We start from the raw sequence: 21,069 nt of genomic DNA, 5'->3' as shown, positions 1-21,069 counted from the left end.
ATAATTTTAAAAAAATACAATACACCAAATTTAATTGAGTGAATATATGCATTATAAATTCATTTTATTTTTATAACACTTTGTTTTTGACTAATAATTTTTTTTACTGGATTATATATCTTACCTTTTATCGTACTTTTATTATAATTTTGTAACGTATAACTACATCAATTTATATGTTATATATATATTTTGTTTTATTTAAGCGTTTAGTGCACAATTTAGAAAGTGTAATAGAAGAATATGGAATAAATAATATTACTAAAAAAAATTCGTACAAGTTCGACAAATCTTCTAGATTACAGTTCAACGATTGACCCTGGAAATATTTACTTCGGATTTTCAAGGATTTAACAATCAAATAATATTTTCTTTACATTATTTTGGAATAAATGCACACACATCAGTAACAATTACAAAATTAGAATGGATTAAGATAATAGCAAAATAGGACCTACTTTAAAAATTGCGATGTAAAATAATATATGTAAGTTTTTATGCATTATTGTAGGCAATATCGTCCCATCCTAGACAGTTTATTTAAATTTTGGTAAATTTGATATATTAGGTTGATCCTCTGTTTATGAATGAAATTTACCCAAGCAATTATGTGCCCAAAAACTCCTTACCTTTTCAAGAGTAAACGTCGCAGACTCACTGGTAATACAAGTCCCAATTCAACCTAGCAAGACTTCGGGAAAATGAGTGAGTGAAGTAGAAGGGAATCTCCTCATAGGCAAGCCCAATGATAAAACACTATTGTATACCAAGACGGCCAGTCATATCCCATACATTCTCAAAACATTCAAACACCCGAATATATTCATCGTAACAAGTAATTGAAAACTGATTTGACATACGTATATTCAGCAAGTTAGATTGTTTCAATAATTTGAAAATCAATTATACTACAGAAATGTCATGCCCCATGCCCCCCTAGTAAAATGCATTCAAAAGATGTCCTTGAAATTTGAAATTGTCATCCGCCTATTCAATAAACTTTATATTTAAAATACAAGCAATGACCTAGAGATCAATCACACGAGACAATTTCTGGATCCGATTCAATAGGAAGTCCCCTTGCTTAATAGTTGCTTGATAAAGTGCATTCTTAGCATCAGGGCGGTTAGTTTCTAGTACGCCTGCAACTTTATCAATCTTACAATGAAGTTTCCCTGCTGCAATAAAACGTGATAACTCCCTGGAAGCAAATAATATAATGAGTTGCCTCCCATAGAATCTAAAAACTGATCAAATACTAAACCAAAATTGGGTTTGTGAAATGCATTCACTTACAGATCAATGAAATCCACTGTCACTCCAAAGGCTTTTGCCATGGCTTCAATTGTCACACACTTGTAAGATTCCAAAAATTGGGAATAAACAACAGTTCTGACCTCCCTCATGTAATATCTGAAATGTGGATGCAGATAGCGGTCCAACTTAATTTGCTGTGTCAGGCCAGCTGAAATAAATTTCAAAATGAAACAAAACTCTGAACATTGGACCAAATAGAAAGGAATGAAATATCTGCAAGCACCTAGAAGCCTCTGCTCTACATTAGATGATTTCCACAGATTCTCAAAATATAACAAAAAATTAGCTTATTGCAATAAATTGTCTCTACCAAAGAGTAAAAATTCAGGAAATCACTGCAAAAGCACTGAGATTTTGCAGATGCCTGCTCACCAAATGCTGAGAAAAAAGACTTGTATTGACAATCATATAAGGAGTTCATAAACTCAGAAAGATATGGGATTTTGCCAATCACTGTCAAGATCTCCGGAGCATCCACTACCTAATGCAAATTAGCAGAGTTTATTATTTACAATATGCAGAACACGTGCCAAGAAACATAAGTCAACTGTATAAAAAAAAAGCAATGTAAAGATCAAAACAGAAAATCAACATACCTTTTGCTTTAAAGAAACTCTATCCAATGATATAATGCTTGTCAAAACTGTGTAAAATATAAAGGTGTCATAGGGAAAAAGTTCATAGGTAGTAAATGTTGAAATAGAATCCAAAAACAATTTGGCAGCCTTCTTGAAATTTCGAGTGGCCATGCAGTACAGGCCTTCATACACTTTCAGCCTATTCTTCCTTTCCCAATCACCACCTTCTTCAAACAAGCTGTCACCATGGTGCAAACAGTTAGAAAACCAATCCTTAACCAAAAAAATATGACAGAAGGCATAGCTACAGTTTGTAATTCAAAATATTACTTTTTAGCTTTGTCAATGCTTTTGGAAATGAGATCAAAATCCAAGTCAAAGAAACCAAGCTGTAATGTATAAAACACTAGGTCCATTTTCTGGCCAACCGCAACTGTCTTGGTTTCTGTTACCTTGAGATGTTCCAAGGCTTTGTCCTGGTACATAGGAAAGACTGTTATCAATAATGGATAACAATAGCAGATAGGTAAAGGGCAATAGTTATATGTACCTTGTCCCCAATCCGGATGAAAAACAATGATTTTGCCAAGTGAGCCTCACGAACTTCACTCTCACCTAAGTTTTCCTCAGCATCAGCAATCCTAAAAAGAGGCATTCACATGTATTATCATAAAAACTAACCAATTTCAACTCATAGGAATCATTATATAAAATATTATTTATAAATCCACAACATGTATATGTAATAAATTTTACATTTATTAATAATTATTATCCTTTCTTAACTATGGTAGTTTCCATGTCATCCACCATGCACCATTATGTGTTGGGGTTTGCTGCTATTGGTGACCATAAGCCACTTGCAGCACTAGGTCTAGTGGTCTACAACATGAACTCGAAAACGAAAATATCTACAATAAGCAAGGTTTGGCCAAGACACAACATATTCCAACATTGCCGGTAGGACTGCTATTTTGATTTGAAAACACTACATACATAATTTAAATACTAATCATATAATTCCACAGACATTATAACATACTTTTTCCCCTTACAATGTACCATTAAAGTCAACCTTTCATAATGAATTCACTATAGGAACTGTGTTTGCATCGGTTACTTCAACAAAAAAAGGGAGGAAAAAAAATAACACAACTCCGCTCACATTGCTAGAGAAGGGAAAATTTTAATGCTACTATGCTAGAGATTCTTAGGTAGGAGAAACATGGATTCACAACTTCAAACACACTTCAGTGACAGGCATTCAGCATCTTACTTCTTTTAATTCCGTGTCTACCATTTCGTCCCATAATTATTCAATACAAACAACGTGCCCAAATGATCAACTCTAGTTAGTTAAATGCATCATACAGCAATTAGCAGGTACCATCTATCTAGGTGCAGTTCACAACCTAGGTGATAACAATGATGAAGCATCAATCACAACAAGCAGCAAGATGCATAAGAAAAAAATAGCACAAACCAAAACACATTGGTATAATTTAAATAAGCAAATCTCACATAAGATAGTCGGTTAATTGGAAAATAAACGTTGAAAAAGGATTACATATCCAATGGTGGTAAAAGTTTTCACCACTCACCTTTCCTTCAGATTCGTCTAGATTCGTTAATTAACCTACTAAATTTCAAATCGGATATTCCAAATTATGGTTTGAAGCAAGCATAGAAGGTAAAGGGAGGAAGAGAGAGAAACTCACTTTTCGTCAAGTTTGTTGAGTTCATCGTGAATTTTAGCACGCATTGAGTCGAAAAGGGTACGATCCATGTCCAAAACGGAGTCGGCGACTAGGGTTTCGTACAAAGGGAGCATATCTGTAGGGAAAACACGTGGTGAGAAAAGGAAAATGGAAAGGGGGTGAGGGGAGAGAGAGAGTGAGTTATTTACCGTTGTCCTTGACGTGAGTGAAAACATCGTCCTTGTAGCGAACCTTATCGATGTCTTGCACATCGGGTTGTCGGAGAAGGAATAGCTTGTCGGCGAGAACCAACTGCGGCTGCTGAGACCCTTCTTCTCCTTCCATCGCTTCTTCGCTTTTGCTTTTCCTTTCCTACGGATGCAAACAAATGCACTTCATTAACACACCGTGAAGCACAAGTTACAATTTAACTTTTAACTTTGGAGCTCTTCAAATTCAGCTATTTATTAATTCACCAGCAGCGGCAACAATAATAAGAATAAGATTTAGTCTTTAATATTTTAAAAATATAAAAATTATTTTTCATCGTCAACTAAAATTTTATTAAACTACGAGCTAGATAAAAGAAAAATAATTTCTATAATACTTCAAAAATTAAAAAATATTTTATTATATTTTTATGTAAAATAATAATATCTGTTAATATTATATTAAATATATAATAAATAATATAAATTAATAATATATTTTAAAAACATATAAATATCTTCTAATTTTTAAAATATTTGAACTATCGTAATTCAAAAAGAGTATAAGATTTCTTTTTAAAATATATAAACACCGTAACAAGCACTCAAAATAAATTTAACTCATTTTATCTTTATTTTTAATATTTTATCGTTTAAAAATCAATATTTAAAAAAAAAATTCTCACAATTTGTAATAAAATTGGAGCAACCAGTACCAAAATGAGCGGAGGACATTGTGTTGTGTCGCGATGAAGGTGTCCGGTTCAGGGATCTGCGTGAAGAGGGTGACGGTGGAAGCATGAGAGCACGTGCTCGGTCGTTTGGATGGTTGCTAGGGAATTTGTATCTCTGATGGCCTTACTATTAGACAGAAGATGAAGTATATGAAGTTCTTCCGCAAATGCATGAACACCAAAACCCTTTCACGATCCCTGTCATGGGTAACTACAATGTCACCACAGCTGAAACGAAGAACAAGAAGAAGAAGGAAAACCCCTTCACAATCGACTACGGCTTCAACAACGCAACGAGTTACGAGTTGAGTCACGAGGCATTTCCTAGATTTGAAAACTCCATTTCCCAGATTCAACAATCCAAACCCAGATTTCTTATGTATTTAATTAAATCCATTTAATTTTGCTGAAGGATAATACTTAAGTACAACTGCTTAGAAAATGTTGGCATTATTTGTTAATCAATTTTAGAGTTTTACCTTAATAATTTATAATAACATTAAATACAATTGTTTTTCTAAAATAATATTAATTTTAATTAATAGTTATACAAATCGCACCTATAAAACACCATCCAAGTTTTCTTCTTTAACTCTGCAATTTAATTTCTCTTTTCAGTTAATTTCTCTTTCAGAATATCAAGCCTCAAACATCGATCCATTTTAACCCTACAAAACGTAATTTTACACGATTATGAATGCTATAAAAAAAAACTAGGAGCATGAAAATATACTATATTTTATTTTTTAAAACTAAAAACTGTTTTCAAAATGAAAATCAAACATATTCTAGGTATGCTTCACCTTAGTCATGGGAGGCACCTAGCCTACCAGAGAATTTCTGTCGTATTGAAAATAAGACAAATGCTTTATTATTGTGCTAATAAAGACCGCAAAGCTTTCTTGGACTTGTCTACGACCTGTGCTCAAATTTAATCAAACCAAGTGCTAAATTTCGTTATCAGAAGCACTACACTTTCCTGAGAAAAAAAAAACGAAATAAAGAAACACTACACTTTAGTGAGCATATAACTTGTGTTCTCCAACTAATATTTTATAAAAATATTCATTTGACAAAATTGTCCTCATTTTCTTAAACAGAGAAATAGAAATTAATAAATGACAATATATACTGTCCATTCTCAAAAAACCATTTAAGTAGTTGTTACAATGTACAAATATTTTATATTAATATATATATATATATATATATATATCTATATATATATGTATATATAATTTAATAATTAAAGAACAAAAATTTATATTTTTATAATAATTATATATATAGTGATACAATTATTTTAAACAATAACTTTCTTTTAAAATTGTTAACTTAACTATATAACTATGAATATTATATATTAAAATAATAAATATTTAATAAAATTAAGATAATTTTGATAATATAAAAATAGATATTCATGAAAAATTTTAAAAATTATGTAAGATAAATAAAAAATTAAATAACATTAATCTTCAAAATTTTGAACAAAATTAATAAAAATGTGAATAAAAAGTAAAATTATTTAATAAAAGAAAGCATAATTAACACAATTTTCAATCAATTTTAATCTTAAAATTTACTAGAGACAGAGTAGCTTCGTGAATGTTTCAATTGTAGACTTTCATTTATAATATTGAGGTTGATAAATGATTATCCTAAAATTTAGAACAAAAAGTATTGACTCGTGCCCATGCCCATGCCCATGCCCATCTCCCTTCTATAAATGCACTCACTAGTTCTGATCATCAAATTATATGGAGTTGCATTCTTTGCATTTTGGCTCCTTGCCTCTCTTCCCATTTGGTTCACCACCTTGATTCCTCTCAAATGAGGAGACACTCTGGTTGCCAAATACACTTTCAACATCGATTTTATGAAATTTAGTAACAGCCACATTTGTTGTTAAAAATGCAAAAACTTTATCAAGATCCCTAAAATCGATAAATGTTAACTATATTAGTCCTTATATCCAATGTCTAACAACTAATATGACTAACACCAAGGTAAAAATTTTACATGTTCATGGACTAATGTGTTGCCAAAATATGCAATAAAAGATTTAAGAGTTTATTCATAATTTTTCAGGGTGTAACCACTAGGTAGTGCCACCCTCTTAGTGACCGTTTAGTATACCGCCTTAATGTATCTGAAGAATATGCAATCTGCTAGTAATTTCTACCATAACAACGAACGTGGATGCTACCTTGAAGCTTGAAGAATGGATATAAAACAAGAAGATTCCCCTTTGATAGCATCTACCCCTTACGTTCAGAACAATTAGCAGAACCAATAAAAATCAATGTGAAATTTAATCTTCAAGAGGAAACCTTGAATTGCTAACGTAGAAGAAAATCTCCACAAAAACTCAAAAATGGCTTTACAATAAGCAGCATTTACGCATACATTAAAAAGAGACAAGGAAGGCCTGCATAATCAGTTAAAATATAATTAAGCAACGTTCCCTCTTTCCTTGAAGAATGTAATCGAAGTAATAATTATACTACACAGAAATTACCTCAGCCGGAGGGATTTGTCATTGAAGTTAGAAGAGAGTCATTTTATGCCTGTTTGTTTTGTGTCTGAGTTTGAACTTCATAAATACGGAATATCTACATCTGGAAGTTCCCAGTTATCAATATCATCATCTTCATCATCCTTTTTCTTTGCAACAGATTCCAGTTTCTTCTCAGCCAAAGCTCTTGATCGTGGCTTCCTGACATCACATAATCAATACAACTCAAGAAACATATAGATATACTTTATATATTTATTTAAAATAGATTATCTTAGCATATAGATTTCAGTTATTTAGTTATAACTGTAAGTCAGTTAGTTGTTAAAAAAAATAGTTTGTAATTATATATAACAACTTGTATATTCATTCATTACTTTTTCGATTAAGAAAAATACTATTTTTCATCATCTTCTTCATTTTTTTTTTGTGTCTATTCTCCGAGCTTGCTTTCTTTCACAGTGTCATTCATGACTTTTTACGATTTTTTGATGTTATCTGAAGAGCTTTGTTGCGCAACTCATATTATCAGTTTTTGCTAATTTCGTTTTTGATTTGTTTTCTTCTTCTCCCCAAACATGAGTTCAGGGAAAGATCAATCCTTAAATGTTCACAGCCCCCATTATCTGCATCCTAGTGAAAATCCTGCAACATATCTTGTTTCACCAGTTCTTAATCCCACGAACTACAATTCATGGAGTAAATCTATGCTCACTGCGTTGAGCTCGAAAAACAAAATTGAATTTGTTGATGGATCGTTTCAAAGACCAGCATCTGACCATGTTCTTCACTTAGCATGGAAAAGATGTAATAATATGGTTGTATCATGGCTAGTGCATTCTGTATCACCTTCAATTCAACAAAGCATATTGTGGATGGATAATGCTCTTGATATTTGAAAGGAGTTGAAATCACGCTACTCACAAGGAGATTTGCTGCGAATTTCAAGATTACAACAAGATATGGCTTCTATTAAACAAGGTGATACTTCTATTACCGATTATTTCACAAAATTGCGTGTGATTTGGAATGAATTAGAAAGTTAAAGACCTCATCCTGTGTGTACATGTGTTTATAAATGCTCCTGTGATGCTCTTACTAGTATAATGGAAAGAAAAAAGCAAGATCGTTTATGCAATTTTTAAAAAGATTGAATGAACAATATAGTACTGTGAGGTCTAATATCTTAATGATGGATCCTTTGCCACCCATTACTAAGGTATTTTCATATGCAGTTAAGCAAGAATGTCAATTTCTTAACTCCAATTTGATTGGAGATATGAGTTTAATCAATGCTACTAGCACAATTTCTGGATCTAATATTTCTTGTAGTTACTGCAAGAGAGCTAACCACACGATAGATAATTGTTTTAAGAAAAATGGATACCCTCCTAATCTCTTGATTAATAGGGGAGGAAGAGGAGGTCGCAACTCTTATGGAAGAGGTAATACTGTGGAAAGAATTATTAAAGCTTGTACTCACTGTGGAATAAATGGTCACACTATTGAAGAATGTTACAAGAAATACGGTTATCCACCCTGTCATAGATTTTATAAATCAGTGAATAGTACTGTCGCAGATGGAAACAATACAGAAAACAATGATAAACAAATACATGATTGTATTGTAAAAGATATGAAGCTCACAACTCAACAATATGAGGCCTTGATGAATTTGCTTCAACAACAGACAAATCATGGAGTTTCAACTTCAAGCAACATTTCTCACATAAACCAACTTGGTACAATCTTACCATCTAATGATCATGGCACTATAGGTAATGATTTACCTTTGATTTGCACTATCAACAAGCATGATCAGGTCACATGGATCCTTGATTCAGGTGCCACTCATTAATTCCCTTACACTCGCCAATGTCCTATATTTGCCAAATTTTACTTTTAACTTGATTTCTATCTCCAAACTTGTTTTTTCACTTAATTGTAAATTGACTTTCTTTGCTGATAAATGCTTGATTCAAGAAATAGCCAACCAGAAGATGATTGGTATAGTTGATGCAAAAGATGGACTATTACAAATTGAAGAAACGGTCAAGTAAAGTTTTTAGGGTCAGTTCTATGATTGCTACTTCTAATTCTACTCTTCCCTGTGAAAAAATGATTAGACTTATGGCACTATAGATTAGGTCAACCCTCTTAAGAAAGGTTGCGTCTCATGAAACAACATTATCCCATTTTGTTTTCTGATTCAAACTTTATATGTGATACATGCCATAAGGCTAAGCAAAGAAAATTGACATTTCCTTTGAGTACCTCTCGTGTTTTTACTGTTCTATCTTTATTGCATGTAGATATTTGAGGGCCTTCTTCAGTTACACCTCTACATGGTCAAATATTTCTTAACCATTATAGATATTCAAGATTTGTATGGGTTTTTCCTATGGTTTCTAAAGCTAAGACACAAACTCAATTACAAAAATTTGATCTTTTTGTTGAAAGGCAATTTGAAACCAAAGTTAAAACTATAAGATCTGATCACGGAACAAAATTTATTATGACCTAATTTTATGCTACTACTGGTATAGTGCACTAAACTTCTTGTGTTGAAACACCTTAGCAGAATGGAATTGTAGAGAGGAAATACCAACATTTGTTAAATGTAACTCAAGCTCTTCTATTTCAATCCCATTTACCACCTATTTTTTGGTCATATGCTCTTCTCTATGCTGCGAATCTCATTAATTATTTGCCTACACCTTTTCTTGATAATTTTTCTCCATATCAGAAATTATACACTATCCCTTACGACATTACCTTGCTTCGTGTCTTTGGGTGTCTTTGTTACACAAGTACTCTTACAACTAATAGAAAGAAACTTGATCCAAGAGTTTTACCATGTGTTTTTCTCGGCTTCAAACCCCACAAAAAGGATTATGTAACCTTTAACCTTAAAATTTGAGCTATTGAAATATCAAGAAATGTCATTTTTTACGAAGATTGTTTCCCTTATCTTGATGCTATTTCTGTCACGGATAATCCTCCCTCTTTTTCACACCCTCCTATAATAATTCATATTGATGATTCATATCCTCCTCTTTCTGAGACACATAATTTTTCTGAGTCACATTCAATTGTTCCCTCTTCATCTTCTCGTGAGAGTATTCTCAATGATACACAAATTAATGCATCAATTGATACTTCATCCTTCAATGAAGGACAATCTCAGCTTCGCAGATCTGATCGACCAAGGTATAGACCAAGAAAGTACAATGAATTTCAAACTAAATTTGCATCAACTGTCACTTCTTATCATTCAGGTATTCGGTATCCTTTATCCTCAACTTTATCATATGATAGATTGTCTCCTTCATACCACAGTTTTATTATGTCTATCTCTTCACAAATTGAACCAATATCCTACACTAAGGCTTTTAAACATGAACATTGGATCCTCATAAGACTGCTATAAGCTAGGTGGGTCTATAAAATCATACACCATGCTGATGGAAGCATTGAAAGATATAAGCCACGACTAGTTGGTAAAGGTTATACTCAAATTGAGGGACAAGACTATTTGGACACATTTTTCTAAGTTGCAAAGATTACTACAATCAAACTACTTTTAGCTCTTGCTACTGTAAACAATTAGCATCTCAAACAACTTGATGTCAACAATGCCTTTCTACATGGTAATCTTAATGAGGAAGTTTATATGGTACTTCCTCCAAGAATGAAATCATCTAAACCTGGCCAAGGGTGCAAACTTCAAAGATCTCTCTATGGCTTAAAACAAGCTAGTAGGCAGTGGTATGCTCGATTATCTACTTTTTTCATGTCACATGGCTATAAGCAATCTGTTTTTGATTATTCATTGTTCACCAAACATAAAGAAAATTTTTTTATTGTTGTACTAGTATATGTTGATGACATTGTTTTGTCTGGAAATGACATTTCTGAAATATCTCATATCACCAAAATGTTGGATATTGTTTTTCGCATAAAAGACCTTGGAGATTTAAAATTCTTTCTTGGTTTTGAAATTGCTTGAAGCCAATCTGGTATTAATATATGTCAAAGAAAATACACTTTGAATATTCTTAATGATGCTGGCATGCTAGGCTACAAACCGACTTCTACACCAATTGATTATTGTACACAGCTACATCAAACATCTGGTCTTCCATTATCTGATACAGAATCTTTTTCTTTTCGAAGACCCATTAGGCGATTAATCTATCTCACTAACACTCGACCAGACATTACTTTTGCAGTACATCTTAGTCAATTTGTGTCTCATCCCACATCTGCACATCAGCAAGCGGCTTCTAGAATTCTGTGCTACCTTAAAACTGCTCTAGGCTAAGAAATTCATTTCTCATCAAAAAACATACTTCAACTAAAAGCTTTTAGTGATTCAGACTGGGTTGAATGTATTGACACACGCAAATCAATTACTAGTTATTTAGTTTATCGTGGTTCCTCTCTGATTTCATGGAAATCATAAAAATAGGCAAATGTGTCTCATAGTTCTTCTGAAGCTGAATATCGTGCTCTTGCTAGTACCACATGTGAATTACAATAACTTACTTTCTTACTCCAAGATTTTCATATTAATTTTTGACAACATGTTTTGTAACAATCATCCTGCTCTTCACATAGCCGTGAATCCTATCTTCCACGAAAGAATCAAATATATCGATATTGATTGCCACATTGTTAGGGAACGGTTAGCTTGAAGGGGGATCTTAGCATATAGATTTCAGTTATAACTATTAGTTGTTAAAAAAAATAGTTTGTAATTATATATAACAACTTGTATATTCATTCATTACTTTCTCGATTAAGAAAAATACTATTTTTCATCATCTTCTTCATTTCTCCTTGTATCTATTCTACAAGCTTTCTTTCACAGTGCCATTCATGGCTTTTTAGGATTTCTTGAGATTAAAATGCATGAGTGACATTCCTTTATATACCGATTCTTGCATTTAAAAAATTTACGTTGAGCAGTCTTTATACAAATGTTAAATAACGTTCGAGTAGTTTTTTTTTCAATAATTTTTTTTAAATAATATCATAAATTTATCGGGATAAACTCAAAACAACTCATGAAAATAAGCTGCACAAAAAGCTCAGTGAAATAATCTAAAAATAATAAGTTGTTATTCCAAAGAGACCTTAATTCGGAAATGAATATTAATTATATGCATCAATGTATACTTTTAAGTTTAAAAAAAATAAGTGGAGGCCAAAGGTTTAAAAAAAAAACCTTTTTCGATTCCTTCTAGAAGCTTCGCGGGTTTTTCTCTTGATCTTGTCGTGCTTGTTCTCGAAGAACCGTCTGCGTCGGCACTCCTGAAGAACACCGGCCTTGAGGACCTCCTTTCTGAAGCGGTTGATGAGTTTGTCTTCGGGCTCGTCATCGTGCACGACGATCTGGACGTTGTATGTTGACTTGAAGTAAAGTATGGTTGAATAGGCCAGTGCAGGGTACAGCATGCCAATCATTGAAGCATCGCTGTTGCTTGCCGTTGCACGTAAGGGTGCTGAGGCTGCAGCGGTCACCGCCGAAGACCACCGTGTCCGTGATGAGGTCTTGGGAAGACGGAGGTGTGAGCATGGTAACGTCAAAGAGAGGAATATTGTAGAGACGGCCATTTCGGACTGGGGGCATGAGCCAACTCAGCCAAGTGTAAGTGATTTTGTCCGATTGGACCTGGTTGGGCTCTCACTGTAATTCAAGTAACCATTGTTTTAGAAAAGTTTTAAAATTCAATGACCAAAGAAAAAAGGAAAAGTTTTAAAATTCTTGTATGGGATATAAAACTAAGCCAATCTAGAAAAAAAAATTATAAAATAGGGAAGCAAACATTTTCTTTGTAGTGTACTAATTTAAATTTTATGATCAATTAAATTCAAATCAAACTAAAATCATATATATTATTTATACTTATTTAATAACTTTCTGATTAAACATAAAGGAAAATATAATTTTATAGCTTAAATTTATACATATACTGGTTCACTCATGCAATACACATGTATTTCAAAATATATATATATATATATATATATATATATATAATTTAATAACGAAATAAATTTTTTTTACATATATGAAACATTAAAATATAAATAGATATTTATAGGAAATTTAAAAATTTATATAAGATAATAATATTTTTTATAAATATAAATTTATATAAGGTAACAAAGAAAAATTAAATAACAATTTTGATATGTAAAATTTAAAACAAAATTAAAAAATATGTAAAAACTAAAAAAAAAATGTAATTCAGACATCATTCTTAATTAATTTTAATCTTAAAATATACATGTGACAAACTAAAAAAAAGTAATTTTAATAAATATTATTTTAAATAATAAGCTCTAATTATAGGATTAACAATTAATTTTATTATATAATATCGATAAACTGTTTAGGTTTGTATTTAATATAATGTGCAAAGACGATTATTTATATGTTAAATGAATCTAATAAAAAATATCTCAATTTTAACTAATTTAAATTAAGTTAGTTCTGATGTACATTTTGAACCAAGCCAATTAAGAAAGTTGATTAGATAGAAGGGTTGATTGCCCCGACGACAAATTTAATTCAATCAATTCTAAATTATTCCGCCTGCTACAATGTAAGCCATTGTTTAGATCGGTGAACTTGAGAGAGAGAGAATTACAAGAGGTTTTTTTTTTTTTTTTAAAAAAAAAAGAGGAGTTGTATGTGATTTTTAAGTACCGGATTCATTAAAAAAAAAAAAAATTCCTCCAAATTGAAAAAAGTTGAATGTAGTTTAAAATTTATTTATTTATATTATTAAATAATTATTGTATAATATAAATTTTAAAATAATTTAATTAAAAATATAATTGTAAGGATGTTAAATTTTTTACAATTTTTTATAATGATTATACATATTTTTTAATACAATTTACTTATTTTATTCAGACTCTTTTCTTACCCATTCAAACAAATGGAAGAAAAAAAAATTCAAACACTACAATTTTATTTTATTTCTACTTATTTTTCACCTTATTTATTTTTAATTTTTGTCACTCATACAAATAGACCCAAAAGAAATAATCTGACCAACTTTTTAATGAAAATTTATTGATTTTAATTTTCATGTATTGTAAGTGTAAAAACTTGTACACTATTATAGAATTAAAATACATCACATATATACTTTTTACATTAATTATTATAGAAATAAATGATTCTTACTAATACATGATTGGATGATAGTGTAAAATTAAATTCATTTATTATTGTGTAAAATTGCAACATTTTTACACGGTAAATATATAATGATGTCTTTTTTTCTTGTTAGTATTACCGACAAACCCAGCTCAATTTTTTTAAAAAAATTTATTTCATTAATTAAATTATAAGAAAGACTGAAAAAAGGACACAAAATTCTAGACCAGGGGATGGGAATTGTCACTGCATTCTGAGACTGGAATTCTATGAATTTGCCTTCAAGAATGCTTTATGATGCGAATTGCATTCATTACGAAATCAGCAGTTAACGAAAGAGTGGTTACGAATGCAAACACTATTTTGGCTATAAGAAGAACAACTTCTATGAATATGGCCTTGGATCTAGTTGCTTTGTTAGTTGAATGAGGTTTGTAAGACTGAAGACGAATGATCACATAAATTTGCTCTGGTAATATCCTCTTTTGGACAAAAGATCTATGATCTTCAAATAATGTTTTGCTGCCCTTCATCAATAAAGCACCTCAGGGAAGTTTACCCCAGTACAAATTTTGATTTCCTTCGCTTTCACACAATTCCTTCATTGACACTGACGACGCAAAAAGAAATCTTCTGAGAGGAAGACCAAAATTGACATTATGCAGTATATCCTCCGGTCTTAGATGATGATTGCAACATTCTAACCTGTAGTAATAAACGAGTTCCACATACAAGAAAGTAAAAAGTCTTGCATAAGTAGAAACAAAAGCAATTCAATGGAGAATCTTTGAGACACGGCCCACCATATGTTGTTGACAGAAGATGTAGGGAAAAGAGAAACACTTCTGAAATAAATGAGATCCAATAGAACTAGATGTTGACAAATACATTGGAGAACTGATGCCAAACAGCTATGGCTCAAAATTGCAGTTGAGAATATATATAGTTGAAGTGAACAATTCATTAAGACATTGAATATTGCTCAGTAAAGAAAACAAAGCCTCCATAAAATGTGCACGGACATAAACATGTTTAGATGGATTAGTAATAACAAAAATAAAGTTGTGGTAAATTAAAAAAAAATGCAACACAGAGATTTGTTCCTCGTTTACTAAGGTAATGCTTTGCCAACTGCACAACGTATACACACGCACACAGCAGAAAGATAATAAACAGTACATTTAAGCCAAATGAGAAAAAGGGCTGCAACAACAGAATCATCAGAATTAATAGACAACCTACATGATATTAGTTAATTTTTAATTAATGGAAATTTTGTTGTCATTGCAACCCATTGTCATTTAATTACGAAGGTATGCCATTTAAAAGAGAAACATTACCAATCATGAAGGTTTTGCTTTCCATCTAGTTTTTGAGATGCGACGAAGCTCTTGAGTTCGACTTTTCATATCACTGCAACTTGCCAAATAGCATTATGAATATTGGTGAAAAACCTGACTGGTTAAATTGCATTTAATAATATAGAAATAGTACCTCTGTATCAAATAAAGAAAGAGATAAAACACTGGAAGTAGCACCAAGATCAATGCTCCAGCAGCCAGGCGGAAGAAACTTTTTTGATCCTGCAGAGGCAAAATATCAGGATTGATAAATAGCAGCTCTATTCTTAAGTATTAACTGTGGTAATAAGTTATAATGTACAAAAATCTTAAGAAATTGTCGCATAATGAATTGAGAAGACAAAAGGCTAATGCCTAAAAGTTTCAAAAACTTCCCCATAGAAAAGGAAACATAACTGCAAGTTTGACCGTAAATGGTAATTTGAGCCAGCCAAAAAAGCAAGCATAAGCGAAATGTCAATAAAGCTTTTTAAGGAGGGACTTTGTGAAATAGAACAAGGCTAGAAACCTCCCAACACAGATCATCTATTGAGTGGAAGTATAGATTTGCATCTACTACTAGAGTTAGCAATGACAGAGTTCTATTAAAAGGTATATTGATAATAAATTAGTCTAATAAGATAATCAGGCTTCACCTTGCCTCCTCTAGAGAAGGGTTTATGTTTCCCTGAGCAAGTGTGAGCATCACAAAATTGGTGCAGAAACAATTCTACCAGCATTTCGGGAAATCACCATAAGAAACAAATCAAAAAAGACCAAAATATATATATAAAAAAAGAAAATTGAAGAAAAGTGACAAGAAACATCATAAGTAGAAAATTGTTAAGAAAATATAAGTATAGTAGTATACCATGAAGACGGCCGGCTGATGGACCCTCAGTTATAGGAAAACAACTATCAGCAAGGCTCTGTACAAAGAGAGCAGATGGATTAGGAAGAATAGGTGAGAGTACAATGATCAGTGAAAGCAAATAAAAAATGAAAGCAACCTCACATAGGTGACGGTTTCTTGCAGCAGCTGCTGGATTACACTTGCTTCTAGAGGACTTGGAATTCATCACAGCATCACAATGCAATGCTCCACATAAATCAGCCAAGCACTTTCCATGACTCTATATTAAATGAATCCACCAAGTAACAGAAACAACATTTTCTGATTAATACTAAAACATCAAGTAGAATTGCAAGTAAAATTAAAGTAAGACTCAAACTCATTGAAACCTCCAATCTGATTAATACTCAGATTAGCCAATTTTTTATTTCCTCATGTTGTTGAAAGCCAACTAATAATTTTAACTTATTCTCAGGCCATACAGAAAATTATGCATTCCAAGGGAATTTTAAGGAAAATTAGTGGGGAGACATGTAGGGCAAAACTGATTGAATTGTGCAAAATCAGATTAGCTTCATGTGTAAGGGTATCTATATCAGTATATCTTGGATATTGACCTAACATGTATTTAAAAATAACAAAAATGTTTGAAGTTAACAGGAACAAGGTATGAATGATAACCTAAAAGAGAAGCTTGATTAAGGCTTAATAATAAAGGATCACATATTGCCGTAACAGAGAAAAATAATATGAACTAAGAAGCATGTTGAGATTTGACATATAAAACAGAATAGCTGTAAGGTAACATTGATTCAATATGAGAATTCTGGCCAGATATAAAAACAAAAGAAGATAATCTTTGGGTTTGAATATCTCAATGGCAAGCATATCTAAGCTCTATATACAAAAAAGGGTGACGGGTGACAAGCAATTATGAATACTAAACTCATCTGATAACTGATAAAATTAAAAGATGAAAAAGTTTGTATATGTTCTCCACATAAAATAAGAAAGGGATGAGAATCGACATACTAGATTCAGAAGATTGTAGTGCCTGTTATCAAAATGCTGATCAAGAAATTTTTCTTCACGGAAGCTTTTCTTGCAATATCCACATTGCCATTCATGTCTATCAATGGAAATTTTGTGTTCTTCCTGATCCCTGAATATATCATTTTCAGGGTGAAGTCTGCACTTACTAGAAAGCTGGTAGTTTTCTTGTTCCACAAATGGTGTCAAATACTACAAAAACATATATAAGAAACGTATTATTGAGAGAGAGGAAAAAAGAAGCATATGCTGAAAATCCATGTGTCAACTGCAATAGGGACTTGATATTTTATAACGAGTTTAACTGAACCTAGATATTTACACTGATCCAATTTCATAATGATACATGCTTGATGTTTCTACAAATATTCATGGATGTGATTCAAATTTTAACTTTATACTGCAATGTCATAATTCATAATGATTGCCAAAGGAATTTTTTCATACATCCTCTATCACTTTCCAAGCTGCCCTACTTCTCTCCCTTGAGCAACGCACTTCATGAGCATGTTCTTGTTCTTGTTTAAGATTTCTACAATAAAAAAACACAGCTTAGTCAGGCATGAGACTGAATCATGCGACAAACTAAGGTATAAAAAAGAAGTCTACTGAAAAGCAAAAAAGAATAAGTTCTATACTCGTTATAAAGTAGGAATGAAACTATAGGTATCTGTTTGGGAATAAAAGCTAAATATCAAAGTAAATCATCTCGATATTTGGATGAAGTATTAAAAAACAAAGAATAAATTGCGAATTCATTTCAATACCTTCCAGCAGAAGATTTCTCAAAAACCTGGAGCAAAAGAGGAAAGAAAACGAGTGTTAACTTCATAAATTCTGGCGATAGAATTGAGGCTCAGTGCTCAAATGAAATAAAAGCTTAGCATAAAGACTCTGATTAAATCAACCAAAAACTATATAATCTAACACTGAACTGAACCCTAGAAACTCATTATTCCAATTTCCACAATCCAAACTCGAAATTCTTCATAGTGAAGCTATTTATTTTATTGCAAATTCATTCACCAACAAAAACCAAACATCGATTATTCTTAATTAAGTATCGAAAATCAATCTCATGCTCTTCTCAAATAAAAATAACACTCATAAGAAGTTATACACCATGCAATTTTTGTTCATTAGAAATCCAATCTGAAGTCACACGCCATTACCTGGTTTCCATATAACAGAGGCGACGACGAAACATGGACGAGTTCTTTAAAACAAAGAATCAAGAAAACGAAAATAGTAGCAATTCCTGTGACCTCTTTCATCTGTCACTCTCTGTTCAAACTTGCGATTAAAAAAATTCTGAAACGCTTTGGCTTGGATGATGGGTCATCCCATGATGCAATGCACATAGCATTTGGTAAAGAAGAGAATCTTGCTAACCTTTTATTTGGCTTAATGATTTAAATAATATTTTTTTAAAAATTAATTATCAAAATAAAGTGAAAAAAAAAACCATTACTTTTTGTCTAGATAAATTTTTGTCATCTAAACAGTTGTTTCGTATTTAAATTAAATAAAATTATTTTTTATTTTTTATTTAACTATTTTATCTAAAAAAGAAATGAAACACTTAATAATTTGACGTGTTATTGGTTTCGCATAAAACAAAGACGAAATATATTATCGTCTTAATTTCAGACGAAAGTAGTGTTAATAAAGTACCATTACTTTTCTCGTATCCTGGTGTAAAAGAAGTGTTGTGTTTCTTTGTGTGATGTACACTGTGCAGCTTAATAAGGGTGTTATTATTCTTTAAAGATTTTTATAATAAAAATTCTTCACTTTACTATTTATTCATTTAATCTTCTATTTTATAAAAATTATAATTTCTCTAAAATGATTTCTCAGTTAAGAAATCGTAACAAGAAGACAAGAAAGTATATAAATAGTGCTTTTGTTAGCATTTCTTTAGTCTTGTTAGATATAGTAATACTAATAATCATTGCGGGTTATGGACGATAAAATTTAATGGAAGAAAACTTATCAAAGTAAGATATACTTGTATCAACCGCATGAATTTTTCTTTACAAATCTGTTGTACGTAAAGTAAGTTAGATTTGGAAGAAAAAAATGTAAAACATAGATTATGCAGCAAATTAATTTTATTCTCAAATCACTTTATTTCTCGATATAATTTAAGGAGTGAGTGAACCAAAATTATTAATCTAATCTTCTTTTTTCAGTAACCTGGGCCAAAACAAAACAAAAATTAGCCATAACTAGGCATAAACAAGCATGTTAATCAAGTATAAACTTCGTTAACCATTTGTTATTTACTTTTATATTTTATCCAAGTCTGTCATTAATTAGGTTGCTTTTTGATTTGGATCACTAAACAATCGCTGAAAGATATGCACACATATCCAGGGTAATACTAATTTCGTCCCTTACAAAGACGAATAAATTTAGATACAATTTCATTTTCAGTTGAGACGAATTTAAGGATATATGAACACTTTGTCGTTTATTTTTTATCTGTAGATTAAACGAAATAAATTAATATATTTTGTCTCTGCTTTGTGTGAAACTAATAACATGTGTCAAGTTGTAAAGTGTTTCATCTCTTTTGTAGATGAAATAGTTAAATAAAAAATAAAAAATAATTTCCTCTAATTTAAATAAAAAATAACTGCTTATGTGACAAAAATTTATCCAGACAGAAAATAAATTTCTTTTTTACTTTATTTTAGTAATTAATTTTTAAAAAATATTATTTAAATTATTAAGCCGCTTTTCTTTAATCTAATCACTAATTTTTATCTGGATTTAAAAAGAAAATTAATTTCATTTTATACATAATTTATTCTTAAATTTAATTTTTACCATAAATGTATGATTAAATTTTAATTTAACTCTATATATTTTTTATTTTGCAAGTATATATTTTTAAATAAAAAATTGTTTTAAGAGTTAATTTTTTTCTTCACGTTGTAATTAATCTTTGTTATATTAAATATTCATTTTCTAATATAATATTATTTAAATTTTTATAATTTAATTATTAGTCGATATTTATTTGCATCATTAAAAAAGTTTAGATGCAATTATTTTATAATATGATTGAGAAAAAAATAAATTGTTGATATTACTGTTTAAGCATTTCTTTAATATAGTTTCAGCAAAGAAAATAGCATTTTGTTGCCAGGAAGATTTTAAGGTTTATATAGAAGTCAATGAATTTTTATTTATAACAATTAATTATTTTAATTATAAATAAATTGTTTAAAATATTTTGGTACCCTTTTATAAAAACATTTTTTAAAAATTTAAATAAAATAAATTACCTTCAAATTATTTTTTACGTGACATATCCAACCATAAAACTTATCTCATATAATTCATTATAACAAATAATTGATTATATAAAACATTTTTAAAGTTAATAATCCACGCAAACAAATTTATCTATGTAATTATTCTATTATACTTCTAATGTAACCCATAAAAGGTGAATTAATTAAGTTCTTTCATTATTTTTTACATTAATTCCAAAAACTTTTTTTAGTAAAATAATTGAAAAACTAAGATAAATTTGAGATAAAAAAATTTCAAAAGTAAAATATTTTATAAAACTTTAAAAACTT

The 21,069-nt window shown here is 30.7% G+C and overlaps 3 protein-coding genes across 7 annotated transcripts; all 3 read right to left on the bottom strand.

The window, feature by feature from the left end:
* Positions 1–798: 798 nt before the first annotated feature.
* On the bottom strand, positions 799–3,995 carry LOC113849703 (26S proteasome non-ATPase regulatory subunit 6 homolog). Its single transcript, XM_027479794.1, has 8 exons — positions 3,802–3,995; positions 3,614–3,728; positions 2,446–2,536; positions 2,226–2,371; positions 1,914–2,133; positions 1,690–1,798; positions 1,297–1,465; positions 799–1,201 (listed from the first exon to the last, which is right to left on the bottom strand). Exons 1-8 carry the CDS (start codon positions 3,935–3,937, stop codon positions 1,027–1,029), a joined length of 1,161 nt encoding a protein of 386 aa, XP_027335595.1. The 5' UTR covers positions 3,938–3,995; the 3' UTR covers positions 799–1,026.
* A 3,138-nt stretch (positions 3,996–7,133) lies between these two features.
* Positions 7,134–12,672, bottom strand: LOC113851133 (30S ribosomal protein S21, chloroplastic-like). Its single transcript, XM_027481613.1, has 2 exons — positions 12,284–12,672; positions 7,134–7,254 (listed from the first exon to the last, which is right to left on the bottom strand). The coding sequence occupies exons 1-2, from the start codon at positions 12,670–12,672 to the stop codon at positions 7,134–7,136; spliced, it is 510 nt and encodes a 169-aa protein (XP_027337414.1).
* A 1,690-nt stretch (positions 12,673–14,362) lies between these two features.
* Positions 14,363–18,868, bottom strand: LOC113849829. Of its 5 annotated transcripts, XR_003502147.1 has the most exons (11): positions 18,646–18,868; positions 18,241–18,266; positions 17,921–18,005; positions 17,456–17,665; positions 16,581–16,703; positions 16,442–16,499; positions 16,227–16,300; positions 15,725–15,813; positions 15,571–15,643; positions 15,416–15,468; positions 14,578–14,935 (listed from the first exon to the last, which is right to left on the bottom strand). XR_003502147.1 is itself a non-coding variant. In XM_027480023.1 (10 exons), exons 1-9 carry the CDS (start codon positions 18,745–18,747, stop codon positions 15,574–15,576), a joined length of 837 nt encoding a protein of 278 aa, XP_027335824.1. In that variant the 5' UTR covers positions 18,748–18,868; the 3' UTR covers positions 14,515–14,935; positions 15,571–15,573. The 5 variants fall into 5 exon arrangements, 3 of the variants coding, with proteins under 3 accessions (XP_027335826.1, XP_027335824.1, XP_027335825.1); XM_027480023.1 differs by lacking the exon at positions 15,416–15,468 and having other exon boundaries at positions 14,515–14,935; XR_003502148.1 differs by lacking the exon at positions 15,416–15,468 and having other exon boundaries at positions 15,769–15,813.
* Positions 18,869–21,069: the final 2,201 nt, after the last annotated feature.

This window comes from Abrus precatorius, unplaced genomic scaffold, assembly GCF_003935025.1.
Source record: "Abrus precatorius isolate BTA unplaced genomic scaffold, Abrus_2018 Scaffold9, whole genome shotgun sequence".
NCBI lineage: Eukaryota > Viridiplantae > Streptophyta > Magnoliopsida > Fabales > Fabaceae > Abrus > Abrus precatorius.
This window is presented reverse-complemented; position numbering and strand designations above follow the sequence as displayed.